We start from the raw sequence: 23,056 nt of genomic DNA on the forward strand, positions 1-23,056 counted from the left end.
TCAAATTTGTCAATAAATTCCATCCAAGCGGGTGAATTAAGTTTAGACCCCAAACCCGCCACATTCCATGAAATAAAAGTTGTCTGGCATACTGTCCCGTCTGATATAAGAGCTAATTCTCCCGACACAGGAGATACAGGAGATACGCTAGGGGCTTGGTATGCACTATTCTGCTTTGCTAATGGGCACTCGTTTTTAGCCACCTCTACAGTGCCTAGACATGTGCTGTTTTGCCTGCTGACACCATTCCCTTCATGCCTACTTCCCAGGGCAAATACTTGCCCGACCCTCCTTACTACATCTTCCCCATTTCCAGAGACTATTCTATTCAAGACGGGGTTTCGGAGCACATACCGTCAGTCGCAATCCCACAGTACCGAGAGAGCCTCAAATCTATTGAACAACCTTATGTTCCCCAAGGGACAGGGATTAGGTGCCTCACCCAGTGAAAAAGTATCCCTCTCTATGGGAGCGGGGGGCCATAAAAATAAGATAGGGGGAGTGTTTGTATCCCAGGGGACCGGTCATTTTGAGGCCAGTTACAGATGTGATTAACACACCTCCAGTCTCTAAAGTTAATAATGACACAGTCCCCCGTCACCGCCTTACAACACCTTCCTAACCAATTCACCCTCCTGGCAAACAAAATTTTTGCATGCATATTAGTCTGCAGTGGACGATACTTATTGAGCCAGAAGGTGCACTTATTTTTAAGATCGGCATATGACTCCCGCTTCTCCTGAGCCAAAGAGGGAACCCCCACCAAGACTACCACAAAGGGGGCTGATTCAGGAGGGAGATCAATGTTTGGTAAGGTGGCTACACTACGTTGCATAGGCATTGAACACAATTTATGCTGTGTGGCGACCGGTCTACTCCCAGCTACCTGGTGCATCCTATTGCCCAGAGATGTGTTCCCATCCTTTGCCGAGGTAGAAGGCGGGAGTACAACAGTAGACATCATGGTTGCTGACTGAGTGGAACTATCCCCCCCGTTGCAACACCAACGTTACTAGGTGCAATTGGATTTTGGACTGTCGTAGGTTTATGCTGGCCGTTTAGTGCACTAGACTGGGATCCCACCTGCTTCTGGACTGATGCCATCGAAAGTTCGAGGCATACCAGTCTATTTTCAATAGAGTCCAGTCGGTCATATAATGGATGGAATATGCTACATACCAGTATGCATCTGTTCTTGGCATGTAGGGCCGCTAACATTCATATCTTGTGCATAGATCGCCGCCTAGTGTTGGGTTCGGATGATTGCACCTTGTTGTCCTGGAAGAGTCTTTGAAGTATCACGAGATAGGTGGCTCCTCCCCTGGACTACAGTGCGCATGGGCATCCTCTCCATCCTTAGATTGTTTTTCGCCATTATGGCAGAGATGGAGTCCAATACAATACGTGATGACCATGCTTACAGATAATTCTGACTACTACAGCTGCGACAGGCACCGGGGAGGATGGGCGGGCGATATGAATGTTAGCGGCCCTACATGCCAAGAACAGATGCATACTGGTAAGTAGCATATTCCGTTCGAGGCATGTGGGCCGCTAAATTCATATCTTGTGCATAGAATGAATAGCAGTTTCTCCCTTAGCGGTGGTTGCCTGAGCCAGCTGCAGCAGCCTGAAAGAGGGACTTTAGAACAGCCTGTCCTACAGCAGCTTGCTGCTTGGAATGTACATCAACACAGTAGTGTTTGGTGAATGTATGTATGTTATACCATGTGGCTGCTCTACATATGTCCTCTAATGGAATGTTACCCAGGAAAGTCATGGATGCCCCTAGCTTGCGTGTGGAATGTGCTCTTGGGGGGACTGTTAGTGTGCGTTTAGCCTTCTGATAACAAATCTGAATACACTTAACAATCCATCTGGCTATACCAGATTTGGAAATGGGTTTGCCCTTGTGCTGTGGTGAAAAAGCAACAAAGAGTTGTTTAGTCTTCCTGAAATCCCTCGTCCTGTCTATATAGTACAGGAGAGCTCGTTTGACGTCTAATGTGTGCAGTGATCTTTCTGCTACTGAGTCTGGATTAGGGAAGAAAACTGGCAGTTCAATAGTTTGATTAATGTGGAACTGAGAAACTACCTTGAGCATGAATTTAGGGTTAGTGCGTAGCACCACCCTATTTGCGTGAACCTGTATAAAAGGTTCTTGAATGGTTAGGGCTTGCAGCTCGCTAACCCGTCTCAGCGATGTGATCGCTACTAAGAAGGCAACCTTCCAAGTTAGGAACTGTATCTCACAGGAGTGGAGAGGTTCAAAAGGAGGTCCCATAAGTCTGGTCAAAACTATATTAAGATTCCAGACCGGTGAAGGAGGCCTTCTGGGTGGAATGACTCGCTTGAGTCCCTCCATAAAAGCCTTTATGGCTGGCACTCGGAACAGCGAAAGGTGTTGCCTGTTCTGTAAGTAAGCCACTATTGCAGCTAAATGAATACGTATAGAACTGTATGTCAGATTGCATCTGTATAAATGTAACAGGTAACAAATAATGTTCTGCGTTGATGCATCCAGCGGGTTTATGTCATGGTTGGAACAGTAAATGACAAAACGTTTCCATTTGGCAGCATAGCATGCCCTAGTGGTAGGCCGTCTTGCCTCCTTGATGATGTCCATACAATCAGGAGGCAGATTCAGATACCCAAATTCTATGACTTCAGGAGCCATATCGCAAGGTTTAACTGTTGCGGATCTGGGTGCTAAACTTCGCCATGGCTCTGGGTGAGAAGACTGGGTGTAAGACGCAGTCTTTGATGAGGCACCACGGAAAGTTCTAGGAACGTGGTGTACCATGCTTGCCTCGCCCACGTTGGAGCAACCAGGATGAGAGTCATCGAGTGCTGTCTGAGTTTCCGTGCCACCAGAGGTATGAGCGGGGCCGGCGGAAAAGCGTACGCAAATCTGCCTGACCAGTTCATCCATATCGCATTGCCCTGAGACCGCGGGTGTGGGAACCTGGCGGCGAAGTTTGGGCATTTTGCGTTCTCGCTTGTGGCGAACAGGTCGATGTCTGGATGTTCCCACTGCCGGAAGTACGGTTGTAGCACCAAGGGATGAATCTCCCACTCGTGCACCTGATGGCTGAGCCTGCTGAGCAGATCCGCCATCTGGTTGTCCTGGCCCGCGAGGTGCTCCGCCATGAGGAAAATGTTCCTCTGAATGGCCCACTTCCACATGCTCTGAGCCAAGTGTGACAACTGTGGAGAGGGAGTACCTCCCTGCTTCTGAATGTAATACATGGCCGTCATGTTGTCCGTCCGGATCAACACGACCTTGTTGCACAGATGTATTTTGAAAGTCTTCATTGCCATGAAGATTGCCATCAATTCCAGCAGATTGATGTGCATCTTCTTCTGTAGATCCGACCATAGTCCCTGCACAGTATAATAAAGGAGATGCGCCCCCCACCCCAGGAGGGATGCGTCCGTCGTGAGCACTATTTGTGGTACAGGCTCCTGGAACGGTCGTCCCTTGCAAAGGTTGCGTGGATTCCACCAATGCAGAGAGCACGACCGGTCAACAACACTAGGTCTTTCAATTGACCCTGAGCCTGATTCCACTGTCGTGCCAAACACTCTTGGAGCGGACGCGGACGCATGTGCAGTCTCGCGTGCGGGACTATGAATATGCAGGAGGCCATCATGCCTATCAACTGCAGAAACACTCGCGCCTGTAGTGAGTGTTGTGGTCTGAATTTGCGAATCAGCAGTTGCATGCTGTCGATTCGCACTGAGTTTGGCTGGGCTGTAGCTGTCACAGTGTCCAACGTCGCTCCCAAGTATTGCTGTACTTGAGCGGGTTGAAGATGCGACTTGGGATAGTTTAGAGAGAATCCCAAACTGTGCAGAAGATGAATCGTGCGGGACACGTGGCTGGTGCACTGCTGGGCCGACTTCGCTTGCACAAGCCAGTCGTCCAGGTAAGGGTAGACATGAATGTGTTGTCTCCGAAGGTGTGCCGCCACTGTCGCCAAGCACTTGGTGAACACTCTGGGAGCAGTGGTCACTCCAAAGGGTAGTACCTTGAACTGGTAATGCATGTTCAGAATAGTGAACCTGAGGTATTTCCTGTGTGCCTGATGTATGGGTATATGGAAATATGCATCCTTCAGATCCAGAGTTGCCAGGAAATCCCCCTGACTGAGCAACGGCAGGACCTGCTGCAGAGTCAGCATGTGGAAATGTTCTGAAAGGATGTATAGGTTTAAGGGTCTAGATCCAGAATGGGTCTGAGAGACCAGTCTTTCTTTGGGACTAAGAAGTAGAGAGAGTACACCCCTGTTCCGTGCTCCTCTAGAGGCACCAGTTCTATGGCCCCTTTTTGCAGCATGCTGGCCACTTCTTGCTGTAATAATGTTAAGTGCTCTGCGGACATAGGATGGTGTCTTGGTGGTATGTTGGGTGGAGTGGATATCAGTTCTAAACAATACCCGTACTGGATAAGTTGCCTCACCCACCTGTCTGTGGTAATGCCTTCCCAGACTGGCAGGAACTGCTGGAGTCGTCCCCCGACCGGTGTTACATGGTCCGGGGGCAGTGACAAGACGTCACTGTTTGGTATTTGCTGAGGACCTGGTGTTATTATTTCCACGTCCTCTGACTTTGGCCTGTTACCACGGTATCCACCTCTATTGTTTTTGTTAAAGGTGGTCTGTGCACCACCTTTATTGTATTGTGTTTGCTGAGATGTTTGCCCCCTTGACGGCCCTCTACTACCTGAGCGACGAAAAGAACCCCCTCTAAACTGTTGAGACTGCAAGGCCCCCATAGACTTAGCCGTCTCGGTGTCCTTCTTGATTTTTTCAAGAATTGTGTCAACGTCAGGCCCAAACAAGAAATCTGGGTTAACGGGGTGATTGAGTAAACTAGTTTGTATTTCTGGCTTAAACCCTGAAATTCGTAACCAAGCCTGCCTCCGTAGCATTACACTAGTGTTAATGGCCCTGGCTGCAGTGTCTGCTGAATCTAGGGCACACTTGATAGAAGCGTTTGATATCAGTTTCCCTTCCTGAATCAACATTTCCGCCCCCTCTCTATATGCATCAGGCAAGTGTTGCAACAATTGCTCTAGGGTATCATAGTGAGCCCTATCGTATCTAGCCTGTAGAGCTTGTGTATTGGCTATTCTCCAAATATTCGCCGCCTGCGCAGCAACCCGCTTCCCAGAAGCTTCTAATACTTTGGATTCTTTGTCTGGGGGAGGAGCATCACCACTCGTTTGTGAGTTCGCCCTCTTCCGGGCATTGGAGACCACCAAAGAGTCCAATGGCAATTGACCCCTGATATACGTAGGGTCCACAGGAGCAGGCCTGTATTTCTTTTCAATACGTGGGTTCACCACCCTTGCTCTGGTTGTGTCCTTGAAAATGTCATTGGCGTGCTTAAGGACACCCTTCAGCATTGGCAGCGTCTTCACTGATCTGTCCGATGTAGGGAAGGTATCAAACAGAAAGTCCTCCTCAACTGGGTCTGCATGCATGACCACATCATGGTTCAACGCTGCCCTTTCAAATAGAGCGTTGAATGCCGCAGTATCCTCTGCGGGGGCTGTCTTTACTTGGTAAGACTGGGTGTCCGCCGTGCCTTGATCGTCGAGCACATCCTGCGAGTCATCCTTATTAGATTCATCAGGATAGTTGAATTGCTCGTCATTCTGGTCATCACCCCCACCATCCTCAGTGCGTGTGGGGGAATGAGTAAAGGCTTGTCCATAAGGCCTTACGGACTCGTAAAGAACTGGCGAGGAAGCAGTCTCTTTTCCTTTTGAGCGGAATTTGATAGGATTCCATTGGCTTTTCCGGCAAGATCTTCCGTTTGAAAAGGGTGAGTCTTCCGGTTGCAGAGTCAATGTACAATTTCTTTGAGTTTTCAGAAGAAGGTGGAGTGGAACCGACGCCTTCAGGAGTGGCGGTCGTTCCCTTAAGGTTCGACATCATCGCACCAGGGTCGGAGCCCTGTGCCGGCTTAGACGTTTTAGGTCTTGCAGTCGGAGGCAGTCCAAAACTATAGGTGGAGGCCCCGATGGCTGTTTGACTTTTTTCACAGCTATCGCCAACTTCGAGCCAGGTGTCGTGCTGGGATTCCCAAAATGGCCGCGGCTTGATGCGTCACGTTCCAACGCGGCCATTTTGTGCTTGTTTTCGAGAACCTTCACCAGCATCAGCTTGTATGCTTCCGGACTGAGGGGCGGCTGCGACTCAAGTCCGTCTTCAGTGTCCACGCCCTCGAGGGCAGCCTTAGATGACGTCGCTCCGTCTCTTTGGGCCTTTGGCACCTTCTTGGATGTGCCGATCTTCGGGTTGGCACCCTTTTGTGACCCCGAAGGGGCAATGACACTTCGAGCCTTCTTAGGATCCGATGGAACGAGGCTTTGCGAAACGAATACTGGTTTGACCAGTTTCAGTTTCGATTTGTCTTTAGTCAGTTTCGTTTTCGTTTTCGAAGGCGTACCCACCGAAGGCTCTGAATTATTCTTAGCCGGGCCAGGTTGCGGGGCTGAAGAATGAGTATAAAGATCTTGGCTAAGGCCTTCCGGCGATGCTTCGACCTGAGCCTTTGACAAGACAGTGTCACTTTCGACCCCCGAAAGTTCGGTCGGGTCTTGCTCATCACTGGAGCCGCCCTCCGCGGCTCCAATGGCCATACCGTCGTCTCTTACCTCGACGGCTTCATCGTCTTCGACGTTCTCATCGTCTACCTCTTCTCCGTAGTAAGATTCTTGACAGGAGGCCGGGTCGGAGAAGTGCTCCGGTTCCTCCTCTTGGACGCCCTCGTCGTCCCCAGCCTCGAAGATATCCTCCACATCCGACGCTCTCCTCGCCGGTAGTCTCGCCTCACGTCGAAGAGCGAGCGCCTCTTCCGACCTGAATTTTGAACAGGCCAAGCAACTCTCCTCGTCGTGGTCCGGAGAAAGACATCTGTTGCACACAGGGTGCACGTCTGAGAGAGGGTACTTCGCGTTACAGACTGGTCAACGTTTAAACGGGGCCTGGAATTCCATTGTCGATGTCAATCTTCGATCGGGCCTAAAAGCTGGGAGCACACGTGCTCAAGTATCCGGGAAACCGGATAAGTTAACTCAGAACCGAATGAAGTACAATACAGACGCTTAAAGAGGCCTTTTGGCCTGAAGAAAACAAGTTTTTCCTATAGGTTCCGAACGAGAGTCACGGAACACATCCGAACCCAATGGCGGAAAAACACAATCTAAGGATGGAGAGGATGCCCATGCGCACTGTAATCCAGGGGAGGAGCCACCTATGTCGTGATATTTCAAAGACTCTTCCAGGACAACAAGGTGCAATCATCCGGACCCAACACTAGGCGGCGATCTATGCACAAGATATGAATTTAGCGGCCCACATGCCTCGAACGATATAGCTTCTTAAAAGTGCCCTCAGGTTTTTTCCAAAACAATGGACCCAAGTCAAGGTATGCTTCCTCCCCCACACGTGCTTGATGGCCACTATGTCCTTCTTTGTCGAGTGGTACAGACCAAGTGGAGCTGTTAAATGACGTGACCACTGGGTCCTCGATGGATGCAACGTTTTTGGCGATTTTTGCTTTTCTCCCCCCAGCTTGCATTGGTGGCCCAGGGCGTTTTCTTTTTGCTGACCCCCCCCTCCCATCCCCCCCCGCCCCCCCCCCCCCCACCACCACCCCCTCTCCTGCTGCTGGATATGTCCTGATTTTGCATGGCAGGCAGAACGAGTTTTAACGTTGGGGGAGGGGACTCTTCTTGGAACACTATGAATCTCTCCTGATAACAAGTGAGTAAATCGGAATTTTTAGTTCGGCTGATTTTAGAGGAATTTTTTAAAGTTCCAAAAATCCACACTTAGAAGAATTTCCAAGTGAAACCAGTCAATGTTAGCCTATGGAAGGAAATTCAAGTTACTGTAAGTATGGTTAGAATTACTTTTCAGGATCAGTAATGGGCTGAAAGATGTAGCACTGAGGTCTCTCCTGATAACAGGTGAGTCACGGACCCCCCAATATAAATATGTAGTGCCCCGGGGAGGTGGCGGTCCCTAGGGCATGTGGGGGGGCTTGAGCCCCTCCACACAGGTTGTTTTTTAAATTTATTTAAAAAGGAAGCCCCGGGGGGTGGCGTCCCCGGGGCTGCAGGGGGGCCCTGAGCCCCCCGCATACTTCATATTAAAGCCCCCGGGGGTGGCGGTCCCCGGGGAGCCTTAGAGGCTCCCCATCATTATACAGTTAAGCCCCCCCGCAGCCCCGGGTTGGCGGTCCCCGGGGCTGCGGGGGGGGCATGTGCCCCCGCTATAATACCTACTTTTCCCCGGGGGTGGCGGTCCCCGGGGTTGTGGGGGGGGCCGTGCGCCCCTGCATACTTTACACTAAAGCCCCGGGGAGTGGCGGTCCCCCCCCATCATTATACAGATAAGCCCCGGGGGTGGCGGTCCCCAGGGCTGCAGGGGGCCATGTGCCCCCCGCTATAATACCTACTTTGCCCCGGGGGATGGCAGTCCCTGGGGCAGTGTGGGGGGGGATTTATTTGTATAAAGCCCCCGGGATTTGGCCCCCCCGGCTAATTAACATTAAAACGCTGGAGCCGCGCTTCGGTCTTTTTTTGGCATCGGCAGGGTAAGCGTACCTTGCGTGTATCCTGTGATTTAAAAAAAAAATCTCACAAGGGCCGTGGGGGTCCTTGTGAGACCCCCTAAGCAGGCCTAGGGGGTCAGGGTGTTTCTACCCTGCCCCCTTTTCGCGTATCTTTTTCTGTTTTATTGTGAAGATGGCTGCCAACACTTCCTGGTTTGGAGTGTTGACAGCCAATTAGCATAAAGCTCGTGCTCGGGAGGATACGCGTACAGTACTGCGTCTATAGATATATCTATGATTTTACTTATGATTTTCTCAGGAACTACTGAACGGATTTACACTATTGCGAACCAAACTCTACCTTTTTGCCAAATCTGGTGTAATTCCGTTCAGCTGTCCGGGCTGTAGCCGTGTCTGAAAGTCCCTATGGAAAATTGCATTTGGAAAACACGTTTTGGGACCCCCCATTTTTCTCGGCCCCCGCTTCACGAATCACCCTGAAACTTTCAGGAAAGGATTCTTTGAGAATTTCATGAAGATTCGTCAACCAGCGCCAAAGTTATTCCAAATAGAATGTTGCGGATTTCATATGGAAACTAGGTCCTAACTATACCAACCTACTGGCGACCACCAGTAGGTAATATATATATGGAAAAGGCATGCAAGGTAAAGGCATGCATTGTCATAAATCCATTTGAAATGCTTGTTCGTAGTCTGTAGTTTATTGTGAGAACTCTTCAAAACAGTCTTCCTAACTTACTCTCACTGAATAACTAGAACTGACCTCTCTTAGCCAGATGGCATCTAGTCCAGGTGTCCATCTTCGTGCGGAAACTTGGATATTGGGGCCAGAACCACTCTATTTAGTGCCTCCTTAACGTCCCCTTGAACCATATACTCACTCTTACCTCTCTTGTTCTTGTAACTTAAGTTCATTTCTTCATACAGAATCACTGGCTTACACACTCACTCTCCGTTCCTTATCATCACCATCCAAAATGTGTAAAGTATTTGCATGCATACATAACTGTGCATTTTCTCACACTTTTTTGGTGCAACATTTTTTGAGTACTCCATACATGCATGAAATCAAAAACTTTCCAAACAGGGCAAACACACACACTCACTTTGTATCCTTCCATACAATAGCATCTAATGTGTAAGGTTTCTGTTTTTCACTGCTTTTTGTAGCAAATTCACACATGCCATTAAAACACTACCCATGAAGGCCACATGACAGACATATTTCGATCCATTACACTTCGGATGGATTAGAATGTTACCAACCACAAAGGCGCGTTGGCGCTTTGTCAGGGATGTGATGCGTTATAAAGAGCACACTACAAAAACAAGCATTTGCAATGCAATAGGTCACTCATTAGCAAAGTTTGAGCTATTGGTCTTGTAAATGACAATGTTTGTATTTATGTGTTGGTTTTGAAAATAGCTAAATTAATAGCTTTGTCATTTACAATTTCAATAGTTTTAACTTTCGCAAATGTGACACCTAGAACATTTGTAATGCAATATGTGTTGTCTTTCCGTGACTTAGATGTTTTGATATTACAAATAACAATGGCTTTTATTTTTTAAAATAATTAATACTTCAATAAAAGTTATTGTAATTTATATTGGCAATAGCTTAAACTTTTGTAAATAACTTTTGTGAATATTACGTTCAGTGTATTTTATTGTGACGAAAATCCAAGAACAGAAGTGAAATATTAACATATTTTTGTGACATTTGTAATAAATCTTGAAACATTGAGAGAACATATTTGAACCAGTTGTTGTTGTTGAATGGTTGCACAGATTGATGCTGTGGTAGCGCATCGTGATGTTGTGGTTCCCCTGAGTAATGTTGTGGTGCCCCTGAGTGATGCTGTGGTGATGCTGTGGTGATGCGATAGATAGAGTGAGTGCGATATATAGATAGATAGAGGGAGGGAGGGCGATAGATAGAGGGAGGGCGATAGATAGATAGAGGGAGGGCGATAGATAGAGGGAGGGAGGGCGATAGATAGAGGGAGGGCGATAGATAGAGGGAGGGCGATAGATAGAGGGAGGGCGATAGATAGATAGAGGGAGAGCGATAGATAGATAGATAGAGGGAGGACGATAGAGGGAGGGAGGGCGATATAGGGAGGGCGATAGACAGAGTGAGGGAGGGCGATAGATGGATAGAGTGAGGGCGATAGATGGAGGGAGGGCGATAGCTGGATAGAGGGAGGGCGATAGATGGATAGAGGGAGGGCGATAGATGGATAGAGTTAGGGCGATAGATGGATAGAGTGAAGGCGATAGATGGAGGGAGGGCGATAGATGGAGGGAGGGCGATAGAGGGAGGGCGATAGAGCGAGGGCGATAGACAGAGTGAGGGAGGGCGATAGACAGAGTGAGGGAGGGCGATAGACAGAGTGAGGGAGGGCGATAGACAGAGTGAGGGAGGGCGATAGATGGATAGAGTGAGGGTTATAGATGGAGTGAGGGCGATAGATGGAGGGAGGGCGATAGATGGAGGGAGGGCGATAGATGGAGGGCGATAGAGGGAGGGCGATAGATGGATAGAGTGAGGGCGATAGATGGATAGAGTGAGGGCGATAGATGGATAGAGTGAGGGCGATAGATGGATAGAGTGAGGGCGATAAGATGGATAGAGTGAGGGCGATAAGATGGATAGAGTGAGGGCGATAAGATGGATAGAGTGAGGGGGATAGATGGATAGAGTGAGGGCGATAGATGGATAGAGTGAGGGCGACAGATGGATAGAGTGAGGGCGATAGATGGATAGAGTGAGGGCGATAGATGGATAGAGTGAGGGCGATAGATGGATAGAGTGAGGGCGATAGATGGATAGAGTGAGGGCGATAGATGGATAGAGTGAGGGCGATAGATGGATAGAGTGAGGGCGATAGATAGAGTGAGGGCGATAGATAGAGTGAGGGTGATAGATAGAGTGGGGCCACTGCAATACAAGAAACATACACATTGATGCTAAATGTATGCATTAAGGTGGTCAAAGCATTAATACATTGGCTTGTTATGTCTCTACTAAAATAGTGAGACACAGGACTTCGAATCGCATGAACAGAAGACCCCCTTTCCCATCTAGCGCTTACCACCCTCAGCTCTGTTCTAGGCACACGCCTTCCAAAAGGGCGCCCAGGAATTGGTAACAAGGATAGTGCTTCAATGCACTCCCAGAGTACGAAGCGCTATGCAAGTGTGCCAGTACTACACAATGATTAACTTTTGCCTCCAGTGGCACAATGCAAAAGAAGGGGGGGGCACGTTTGAAGGGCCTGGGGGGGGGGCTTCCACAACCCAAGGCGTGAGTGTAAGCAGGGCCTGAGACCCTCCATCGACTTTAGAATACTGAGAGCAGGGCTTGGACGTGACGCCATCGCCTGGAGTAAGGGAGGAGGGGTACAGGATGCCCCCTGCACAGGTGGCAGCGGGTGTGAACGATTTAAAGCAGGCTGGTGAACAAGAGCAGAGGGCGTGAGACAGCTCCAAGAAGCCGTGACTAGAGAGAGAGGCGACTCCATGAAACACTACCCCTCTGTCCTCGGCTGCTGGGGAGGGCGAGGGGGCAGAGCCTCTCTTAGTCGGCAGGGCTCTGTGCACGTAGGTCAACCAAGCATCCAATCAGAAGGCAGGACGCGCAGTACGTATGTGTGGTACAGGGGAACACTTAATAAGGGCACTGAAAGACACACCGAAGAGAGTTGGATAGCCCTGTGGGTTCACTACCTGCTGCTGAGATCACTGTGACTCCAGAGGGTCACGTTGCATTTTGTTGCGTTGATAACACGCACACAGGTTGTTAGTGGCAGCACTGTGACACTACGCGCCTACGGCAGAGAAGAAAGCGCGGCAAAGGGCACAATTATGACAGAAAGCGCTGCAACGGGCACAAGTATGACAGACAGCACTAAAAAGGGCACAAGTATGGCATAAAGCGCTGCAAAGGGCACATGTATGACAGAAAGCGCTGCAAAGGGCACAAGTATGACATAAAGCGGTGCAAAGAGCACAAGGATGACAGAAAGCGCTGCAAATGGCACAAGGATGACAGAAAGGCTTCAAGGCGCCCGGAGGCGGCCACCTACCTCCGCCGTTCTTGTAGCACAGGTAAGGGAAGCACCACACGTTGCCCAGGCCCACGCCGAAGCCCACGCAGGACATGGTGAAGTCCATCTGCCGGGTCCAGGTGGCGCTCTCGGCCGCGGGCTCCCGCAGCCCCAGCGGGGGGTACCCTCCGGGCAGCTTGGCAGACCCGTTGGCACACACGTCGGCATCATGCCCACCTCCGTTGGGAATAAGTTGCCTTTTCTTCTCCTCCAGCGAGCCGTGACATGTCCCGTTGGAGGCGACTCCCGACACTTCTCCATTCGGAAATCCATTTCAAGTTTATTTAGCGTTTTTCTTTTTTCTCTACGAGGCGCTTTAGTCGGGTCGAACTGCCCACCACAGGGGGCACCCCGTTAGTCTGTCGCTGACTCGAGAGGGCAGGTAGTCGGCAGCTTTTTTTACCTCTCCACTAGATGTACTTTATTCTACACTCGTCTCTGTCCGGAAACGTGGTGGAGGGTAGAAGAAAGATAGTGCGGAGGGCCATTAAAGGAAGGGGATAGAGAGGAGCCTGTGAGAACTCACGCCGAAAGTTAAACAAGCATTGGCGGACGCGAATGAAAAAAAAAAAAAAAAACGCGAGTGTGGTATCCGGGCTGGGAGGAGTGGGAACATGCCGCAGCCAATAGAGCCTGTACTGAGACCTAGGGCGTTTGGTATTGGCTACTAGTTGTTGAGTGGGCGGGGCTGTGTGTTCCGCGCCGCTCTGTGTGTAGCTGTGCGCCGCTGCCGGCTGTAGGTGCGCTGTCTCTGTTTGGAGCTTCTGTCCCCCGGCGAGATCCACATGCCTTCCCTGTGAGCCGAGGTAATGTGGCGCGGAAGCCCCGGGCTGCTAGTGCTGTGTTCGGACTCCGGGGCGGCGTCCGACGGGGGACTCCGTGGCCAGGACAGCGGCTGTGAGGGGGGATCCCCGCCGATGGAGGCTGGGGCGGCTAGAGCGCCGGGCGGCCCGGCGAGCAGCACTGGCAAACAGCAAGGAGAGGAGGCAGCCTGGTGCCCACCTACCTCTATGCAGGAGCCGCCTCCGCCGCTTCCAGAGGAGCCGCCGCAGTACCGCTGGAAGACCTGGACACGCTGGCCACAGTGGTCCGAGCCTGGTAAGGGGGGGGGTGAGTTTGCCTGTATGTGTGTGTCTGTGTGCCTGCGTGTGTGTGCGTGCCTGCCTGCGCGTTTGTGTGTGTGTGTGTGTGTGTGCCTGCGTGCATGTGCGCGCGTGTGTGTGCCTGCGTGCGTGCGTGCCTGTTCACCAACGCGAAAGCGTGCGCGTTCACGCACCCAAATCCAGCCAAATCGGCAACAGAGGCGCGTAACACCCTCCTGTCCCTAATTCCCCCGAGACGGCTGACTAAAGTTGTCGAACCGGAGCATCCCATCGGATGCAACTCCAGCTCGACCTAAAAACTGTACTGCAGACTTTACTAAAGTGTATGCAGATCACACTCTTTGCAAATGTACTTATCAATTTATCTGGTCACATAGTAAAAGTACTGTATTTGATGTATCCATTATGGCCCATGCCATGAAACCAACCTGCTGAGGAAATCTTAACATTTGGCATCAAAATATGTTACTGCATATATTGTTTTAATGCAATCTCATTAGTTTCCCCAATGAACCATAAGACGCATACTCCCGAACTCTACAAAACATCTTCCTTGAAGAAGTCCCTTTGAGGACATAAAGATAATGCTGTCATATATATGATTAGTCCTGCAGCTGGATGGCAGGTAGGTGGGCAGATGAGATTAAAACAAATCTTTGCTCTTTTACATCGGTTTCCCCGTTCATCTGTGAAACTATGCATTTTACATGTGTATCAGAAGGGCCTAAAATGGCTGTTAAGAGCTCCCAAGAAAAACAACCTCTCACCACCAATAATAAAAGATCCATTTTCAAAGTCTACTGGTCATTTGTACATACCTGTAAATTGAAATTTGGCAACAGTGATCGGAAGAAGAGAGATAAGGTGCTTTCATTGGACGCACGATTCAGTCTGCAAAAAATAAAAAATAAAAATAACATTAAGAAATGATGAAGTAACTGAGTTCTAAAATTTCTTTGGTTATATTTAAGTGGCTGAAAGGTGAGAATCTAAGTGCCACATCCATCAACCACTGGGTCCAATACGCACCATCCATGAATGCACAATATTCCTCCTCACATAACTGATAAAACATTTCCATCTTCCTTCACATACTTTATTGACACAGTGTCTTGTACTTTCTTAACTATTACAAAACTTTAATATCTGCAACAAATATTCACTCATATTTCTGCCAATTCTAAGTTGTTAGATGTTGATAATACAAGAGCCAATACCAATAGAGGTTTAATACCCTATAAAAGAAACAGGACATCCAAAGAAAATATGGTCTTTCATATTTATACAGATGGTCCCCAATTTCAATTATTAAATTTTTTATAGCCAACTTTATTGAAGGTTTTACGACAAGACACACAGTATCACAGGTTGAAAGAGAAAATTGTATGTGCACAACAATACAGCAAGCCCACGCGTCAATATTGCACAACAGTACAGGGTCCTCTCTACAGGCCATAGTAGTTACACAAATTCCGCCACATTTGGTTGTGCTTCTGAAGACAACCACGAGCCTCAAAAACTGACTTTTCCTTGTGTGCGGACCAAGCCACCCTGTGCGCCAGCCCCTGATGGTTGGTGGTGTTTGCTGCTTCCAGGTTTGAACAGCATCTCTTTTAGAATAAGCAGGCCACCTACCAAAAATACTCGCTCACCAATATCCACCACCAACCCCAACAGCACATCACAGGGTGTGAACTCTAGGGTACGGCAGAGAACAGAGGAAAGTACCCGTCCCACTATCTCCCAGAGGGGCCTCAGCACTGGACCGTCCCATGCGACAAGGTAATAAATCTGCTGCTGGAAGTGTGCATCTCGCACATACAGCAGGGGCATTGGGCGTAGGTGCTTTAAGCGCTGCAGGGTGACGTATGTTGCATGCAGGTAATTCAATTGAACCATACACAACCAAGATGAAATCGACAGCTCACAGGCACCATACAGGCCTCCCTCCACTCATCTTGATCCAATTCTCCCACCCAGGCCTCCCACCTCTGCCTAGCCCACTCAATGCCATCAGGGGCATGGATCACCAGCGAGCAATAGATCACGGAGATCGTCCCATTTTCCAGATGCCCAAAGAAAACCTTTGCCTCAAGGGGCTGTACTCGGGTATTGGAGCGTCTGGGAGATCATGTGCCTGCAAGGCGTTGCGTAATTGAAGGTAACAAGAGAACTTTGAATTAGACAGGGTATATCTGGTCTTTAAGTCCTGAAATGTCACAAGGCTCACGCCCCTATAGATATCCTCCAGGTAGGAAACCCGGATTCGGTCCCAAGGAACAACGCATTCCAGATTTGAGAACTGACTAAGCCAAGTTCCCCGCCACAGAGGAGTCATCCCAGTGAGATGGAGGTCCCAGCTGATGAGCCGCCCTCCAGCAGGTAAAGGACACCCGCGTACAAGAAGGTAATGTGGCGGGCAGACGCGCCCCGTACAGAAGTTCAAGCAGACCATCCAGACTCATCAAGTTAATCTCTCGACGATACACCGGGTCCTCCCACCCACCTGGGAACCAGTCGTTAATCGGTACCAAATGGGCTCCGAGGTAGTAAAGGTACATGTCTGATAAGACCAAGCCACCATCAAAGGGGAATCTGCGTAATGACTGAAAAGCTACCCTGGGCCTACCACCCATTCACACAAAATTAGTGATCTAAGCAGTCAGTGACTGGAACCATTTGCAAGGAATGGGATATGGATAGATGCCCAGGACGTACAAGTAGCGTGGCAAGCACACCATCTTGAACAGGGTAGAACGCCCCATGGGATTCAATGGAAGAGTAGCCTAGCGGCTCTGGTCACAGTCAAGTGTAAGAGCCAGTCCCCGGAAGTTAGGATCCCAGGCCAGATCCGGGAGGGAACACAGGTGAATCCCTAAATATTTGAAGGAGCTGTGCCGGGTGGGAATGTTGGGGTACCAAATCGACCCCACAGCATCTCCCTTCACCTCTACCAGACAAGTTTTGTCCTCGTTAATGCGGAGTACAGATGTCTCGTCGTATAACTAAGAGGTGACAGACATCGGGGGCCGAAACGCTTCGGATCTTTAAAAAAAAAAAAAAGGACATTGCCTGCCTATAACGCTATGCGGTCCTCAAAGCCTCTCCCAGACCTGGGCATCGCAGCATATAAGTTGCGCCTGGGGCTCTATCGCCAAGGCGAATAACAATGGGGAAAGTGGACACTCCAGCGTGTGCCGCGTTCTATGGGAAATGGGGGCGAGAGAACCCCATTTACTCAGACTTGAGCGGTTAGGGCATGATAGAGAAGACGGATCATATGCCGGAACACCTCTCCTATGCCAGCCCGCTGAAGGATCCTCTTAAGAAAATCTTATGACACTGTCAAAAGCCTTGGTGAAATCAACTACCAAAAGGGGCCGGGTTCCATCAAGGTCAGATGCCAGAGATAATGCTGCATGGACCCTCCTGCTACAGTGATGCGTGCTGCGACCTGGAAGAAATCCACATTGATCTGGATGAATCAGGTGTGGTAATGCACAAGCCAACCATGTCGCTAGAGCTTTCGCATAAATATTAATATCGACGTTGATTAGGAAAATATGATTGGTTGAGCATTGATCCGCAAGGAGACCCTCCTTGGGCGGGACTACACTTGTGGCGCAGTCGGGTGGTAACGACCCCTGCCGTAGTGTAGCTGCATAGAAATTTAAAAGATGGGGGCATAAGATGTCCCAGAAGCGCTTGCAATATTCTATGGGGTACCCATCGAGACAGCAGTCTTCCCTGCCTGCAAATCCGTCACTGCAGAACCCACCTCCTCCAGCGTGAGGTCCTGGTTCAGTTCTCAGGCCAGAGCAATTGGTATGGGCAGTAGTATGCTGGACAGAAGAGGGTTTGCAACCTCTGCGGGCGGTGGGGGATGCCGTGAATAAGCTCCTGGAAAAAATAAGCAAAAGTCTGAGCTAAAGCATTAAGTCCCTCCCAGTGTATTGAAGTTCCTACTAATCCATAGGATCTGCGCATTGTTTGGACAACATAAACTAAGGGCTTGGTGCCTAGACAGTTTCCTGACACCCTCACAGGATATGGTGGCTTTTAGACCAGCTAGCTCACAGTGCCACTGTAAGCCCCCCCTAAGCTACCAGGGAGCGAACAGTTTCTGGCAACCACTGACCATGACGACCCTGACCTCTCAGGAATCGTTTGAACAGTACAGAACCTTTCGCTGAGTCACTCTTGTTCACTTGTTCTCAGAGAAATATAAAGAGAATACACAGTGGGACATTTTCAATAATATTTATTGAACCAATGTTATTTTTACATAAAATATGTATGCTGCGATAATTAGGAGACAGAAGCAAATAAAGGAGATTATAAGCACCAAAAGAGTAAACAGTAGACACAAGTCTACCATCTTGTTGAAGCAATGAATATATGCAGGCATAAATTGTTGTGTAGTTCCTAAAAATACATAGGATCAGGACATTTGTAGGTAACTTAAACTAAGGCATGGGTACTTACAAACTTTCTCTTGGGGGCCAAATTTACAGTGTGGTTTGCGGCTGAGGGCCGCACAGGTGGGAGCGGGGTCAGAGGGGGAGGGGAAGGGGCTAAAGCATAAAAAATGTGTGACCATGAGGTTGAACACAGGTCTCTGCAGCGGACGCCTTCGTCCACTGAGCCACTGACCCGGCATACACACATCTCTCCCTCTCTCTCTCTCCCCCTCCCCCTCTCACTCTCCCTCTCTCTGTCTCCCTCTCTCTCTCTCCCTCCCTCCGTCTCCCTCCGTCTGCCTCCCTCTGTCACCCTCCTCCCTCTGTCAACCTCCTACCTCTGTCGCCCTCCTCCCTCTGCCACCCTCCGTCTCCCTCTCTCTCTCCCCCTGTCTCCGTCCCTCTGTCTCCCTCTTTCTCTCTCCACTGTCTCCCTCCCTCCTCTGTCACCCTCCTCAGTCGCCCTCCTCCCTCTGTCGCCCGCCTCTCTCTGTCTCCCTCCGTCTCCCTCCCACCCTCTCCCCCCCTCTCTGCCTCCTTCTTTCAGTCTCTCTGTCTCCCTCCCTCTGTCACCCTCTGTCCGCCTCCCTCCCTTTGTCACCCTCTGTCCCCCTCCCTCCCTCTGTCTTCCTCCCCCTCCCTCCCTCTGTCTCCCTCCCTTCCTCTGTCTCCCTCCCTCCCTCTGTCTCCCCTGACTGCCTCTTCCTGTCTCCCTCCCTCTGTCAACCTCTGTCTCCCCCCTCTCCCTCCCTCTGTCTCCCTCCCTGTCTCTCTCCCTCTCCCCCTTCCCTTCCCTCTCCTTCCTTCTCCTTCTCTCTGTCTCCCTCCCTCTCAGCCTCCCTCTCTCTGTCCCTCTCTGTCTCCCTTCCGCTCCCTCCCTGTCTCCTTCCCTGCCCCCTCCCTGTCTCCCTTCCTCCCACCCTCTGTCTCCCTCCCTCCCACCCTCTGTCTACCTCCCTCTGTCTCTCCATGACTGCCTCTCTCTGTCTCCCTGTCTGTCACCCTCCCTCTGTCAACCTCTGTCTCCCTCTCTTTCCCTCCCTGTCCATCTCCCTCTTTCTCCCTCTCCCTCCCTCTGTCACCTCACCCCTGTGTGTGTGTGTCAGCCTTCAGCCCGGCGCGCACACACAGCCGCATCCCAGTACTTCACGGGTCTTTAAAAGACCATTTAAATGTTAATTAAGCTTTGTTGTATTTCACCTCTTAGCGCCCCTGCATCTCCACTCTGACAATCACTGGAATCCCCCGGCCCCTACAGAGCAGAGTCTCTGAGAGTCTGCGCTGCTGCAAACGGCAGTGTTTGCTGACACAATTAAAAACATTTTTTAAACACAGGTACGATGTCTGCAAGGTCCGCGGGTCGCCAAGGAAGGCTTGCCGGGCCGCTGGTGGCCCGCGGGCCACACTATGAGTACCCGTGAACTAAGGAATTGGTGTCTAGACTGATTCTGGACACCTCCAAAGGATATGTCAGACTACAGACCTGCTAGCTCACAGTGCCGCTATAAGCCCCCTAACTTTACCAAGGAGCGAGTGGTTTCTGACAACCATCGAACATGCTAGCCCTCGACCCTTCAGGGATCGTGGAAACAGTACAGTACTTTTCGCTCAGTCAATCGTGCTCACTTAGTCACAGAGATACACAAAAAAACGTTGGGAACGTTTTCAATAAACATTTATTGAATCTGCGTCATTCTAATATAAAACATGTTTGCTGCGACATTCATTAGACAGAAGCAAATGTAAAAGATTAAAATCACCAACAGAGTAAATAAAAGGTAGAATTCTACCATAGTGCTAAAACAGTGAATATATGCTGGAAATAAACATGACAGTAATCAAGCAAACTCCTACTATCCGAACCCTACCTAAGTGTCCGTAGCATATATGTTGGTGTAAAGCCAAGAATCCCCTTGAAGGAGCCAACCCCATTACCTGATGGGAGTGAACGAAGAACCCCGTCTTGGTCTCGAGTTGGACACCCTGCTGCGTGTTAAAGCTTCAGAATGCAGGACCACAGTGTCAGCGTGGAAGCGTCACCTCTGCTTATCTTGTTATGGTATGGTTCTTTTATACCATAAAGATAGCCTCAGGGTTCCTACTACAATCGATATGCTGCGAGTATGATTATGTAAATGAGCCTAAATCAATACTTGCAATTATGCAAAGTAGTTCTATTGGCCTAGGATGAAAATGACCATGACTTTTATATAGAGTATGTTAATCCTGTTATGTACGTACCTCGTGCATTATAAATGAGGCTAGTTTCAAGGAAACCAATCAACATTTATTTTGCATATAACTGGGTAAAAGGTCAGTGCTAGAACCGTTATGCAGATCAAGGCAGGACAAATGTAGGTGAAAGGTTGTTTTGCTACTTAGACCTAGTTTGGGGTACATAACACCCACTCCTCATCCGAATGGGCAATAAGGTCAAATAATGCTAAAATAAGCCTACTAAAAAAGGCTTAAAACAGTGTCCTAAAACCAATGTCTAAAAAGATCTAAAAACATGGTATATGTAAAAAGCTATTAAAATTCAAAAGCTTTACAAGTCCATTAAACAGCCTATATATAATCAGACCGACTGAGCACATCGAAAGCCATGGTGCTCAGTGAGAGCAGAAAAAAAAGAAAAAAAAAATTCATTCCAATTTGGTCTTGTTTGGAAAAAGGCCGACCTGTTCCCATCAAACGAGGATCCAAATGTTTATGTGTCCTGTGTGAGAGACGCAATATCACTGTCGCTCGCATTCGCAGACATCGGCCCCTGTAACACCTCTTGTATCAGGTAAATGGAGCAAAGGTAATTTTCTTCAGTTCCCACAGCAGCTGCTGAGGAAACACTCATGTGAGCCTGTTGTAGAGCCTTTGTCCGTTCCGACAGGAGCTGAAGCATCTTGTGGAGGCTTTAAGAATGCCGTCATCAACATGGGAATACACTGAAGACACTGATACACGTGGGTCTTTAAGGGGTCCAGTAGAAGTTCTATGTCTGGTGGCGCAACCGATGGAAGGGTCAGACATATGCCCAACACGCATTCGTATCCGCAGAATAGGCAGCGGAACACAGGCAAGATGCAGTCAATTGAGACTGGTCTGAAAGATAGGAACTAATGCTCGCTTAGCTCCAGAAGCAGAGGTATGCCCAGATGGAGTACCATGCGCTCACGACAACTTCGCACCAGCAGTGCTTTTTTCATCTCTCGAACTGGGCCATCCATTGCGTAGAAGGAAAATTAAAACCAGAGATGCCCACTACAAGTAATAGGATCAGCAGAAGCCCTCCAAAAATGCTTCCCAGTACGGAGTGTATGAATGCTGGAATAACTTTGAAGATTGTTGGAAAGTGCTCGATAGTCCAGAACCTATACGTTTAAATAGTAACTTTACACACTCCAGCACACGCTAATATCTGCATATAGTTATTTGACAGTAATGTCATAAGAGTCCACAAATTCTTTTGGTCATCTGTTCTTTATTTTCTGTTACGTTCTTAGCCGACACGTGTTTTGTCGCCTCTGGGAATCAATCTTGCGACTTCATCCAGGCTATAGATATCTGTTTTGGTTTCTTATATCTTATCGCTGGTTATACTTCCGTCACGGCCTCTATTTCAATATACCTCCTATGGAAGGAGGGAATCCTCGTACTTCAGTAATTAACTTGAAAACTCGATTGAGATTAGCAGGAGGATAGCAGTGTCTGAGATAGCAGTGTCCGACCCGACTGAGTGGCCGGGTGAGAGTGGTGAGAGCGGATCTGAGTGGTCTGGTCTAAGTGATCGGGTCTGACTGGTCAGAACAAGTCTGAGTGGTCAGAAAAGGTCCGAGAGGTCAGAAAAGGTCCCAGTGGTCAGAAAAGGTCCCAGTGGTCAGAAAAGGTCCGAGTGGTCGGAAAATGTCCGAGTGGTCGGAACGGGTCCGAGTGGTCGGAATGGGTCCGAGTGGTCGGAATGGGTCCGAGTGGTCGGAACGGGTCCGAGTGGTCAGGTTGGTTCAAGTGGTCAGATTGGGTCAGAGTGGTCGGGTCTGTGTGGTCAGAACGGGTCTGGTGGTCAGAACTGGTCTGAGTGGTCGGAACTGGTCTGAGTGGTCGGAACTGGTCTGAGTGGTCGGAACTGGTCTGAGTGGTCGGAACTGGTCTGAGTGGTCGGAACTGGTCTGAGTGGTCGGAACTGGTCTGAGTGGTTGGAACTGGTCTGAGTGGTCAGAGCTGGTCTGAGTATTCAGAACTGGTCCGAGTATTCAGAACTGGTCCGAGTATTCAGAACTGGTCCGAGTGGTCAGAACTGGTCCGAGTGGTCAGAACTGGTCCGAGTGGTCAGAACTGGTCTGAGCAGTCAGAATGGGTCTGAGCTGTCAGAATGGGTCTGAGCGGTCGGAAAGGGTCTGAGCGGTCGGAAAGGGTCTGAGCGGTCGGAAAGGGTCTGAGCGGTCGGAAAGGGTCTGAGCGGTCGGAAAGGGTCTGAGCGGTCGGAACGGATTTGAGTGGTCGGGTTCAAGTGGTCAGGTTTGAGTGGTTGGGTTAGGAGTAAGTGGTCAGAAAGGGTCCTAGTGTTCGGGTCCGAGTGTTTGGATCTGAGTGGTCAGAACAGATCAGAGTGGTAGGCACGGGTCTTTGTGGTACAGTCCAAGTGGTCAGGTCCGAGTGTTCAGCACGGATCATTGTGGTCGAGTCTGAGTTGTCGGGTCCGAGTGGTCGCAACAGGCCAGAGTGATCGAGTCATGTCCGAGTGGTTGGGTCGGGTCCGATTGGTCGCGTCTGAGCGGTCAGGTCCGAGTGGTCA

General features: G+C 49.6%; 1 protein-coding gene across 2 annotated transcripts in view; it reads right to left on the bottom strand.

Annotated features, from left to right (window-relative positions):
• TCF25 (TCF25 ribosome quality control complex subunit) overlaps positions 1-23,056 on the bottom strand; it is a 486,799-nt gene that overhangs the window by 27,296 nt on the left and 436,447 nt on the right. For both annotated transcript variants that reach the window (XM_086945785.1, XM_086945784.1), the window contains exon 17: positions 14,626-14,698. In XM_086945785.1, the coding sequence (XP_086801911.1) occupies positions 14,626-14,698 (73 nt within the window). The remainder of the gene's footprint in view (positions 1-14,625; positions 14,699-23,056) is intronic.

Source organism: Lissotriton vulgaris, chromosome 12 (genome assembly GCF_964263255.1).
Source record: "Lissotriton vulgaris chromosome 12, aLisVul1.2, whole genome shotgun sequence".
NCBI lineage: Eukaryota > Metazoa > Chordata > Amphibia > Caudata > Salamandridae > Lissotriton > Lissotriton vulgaris.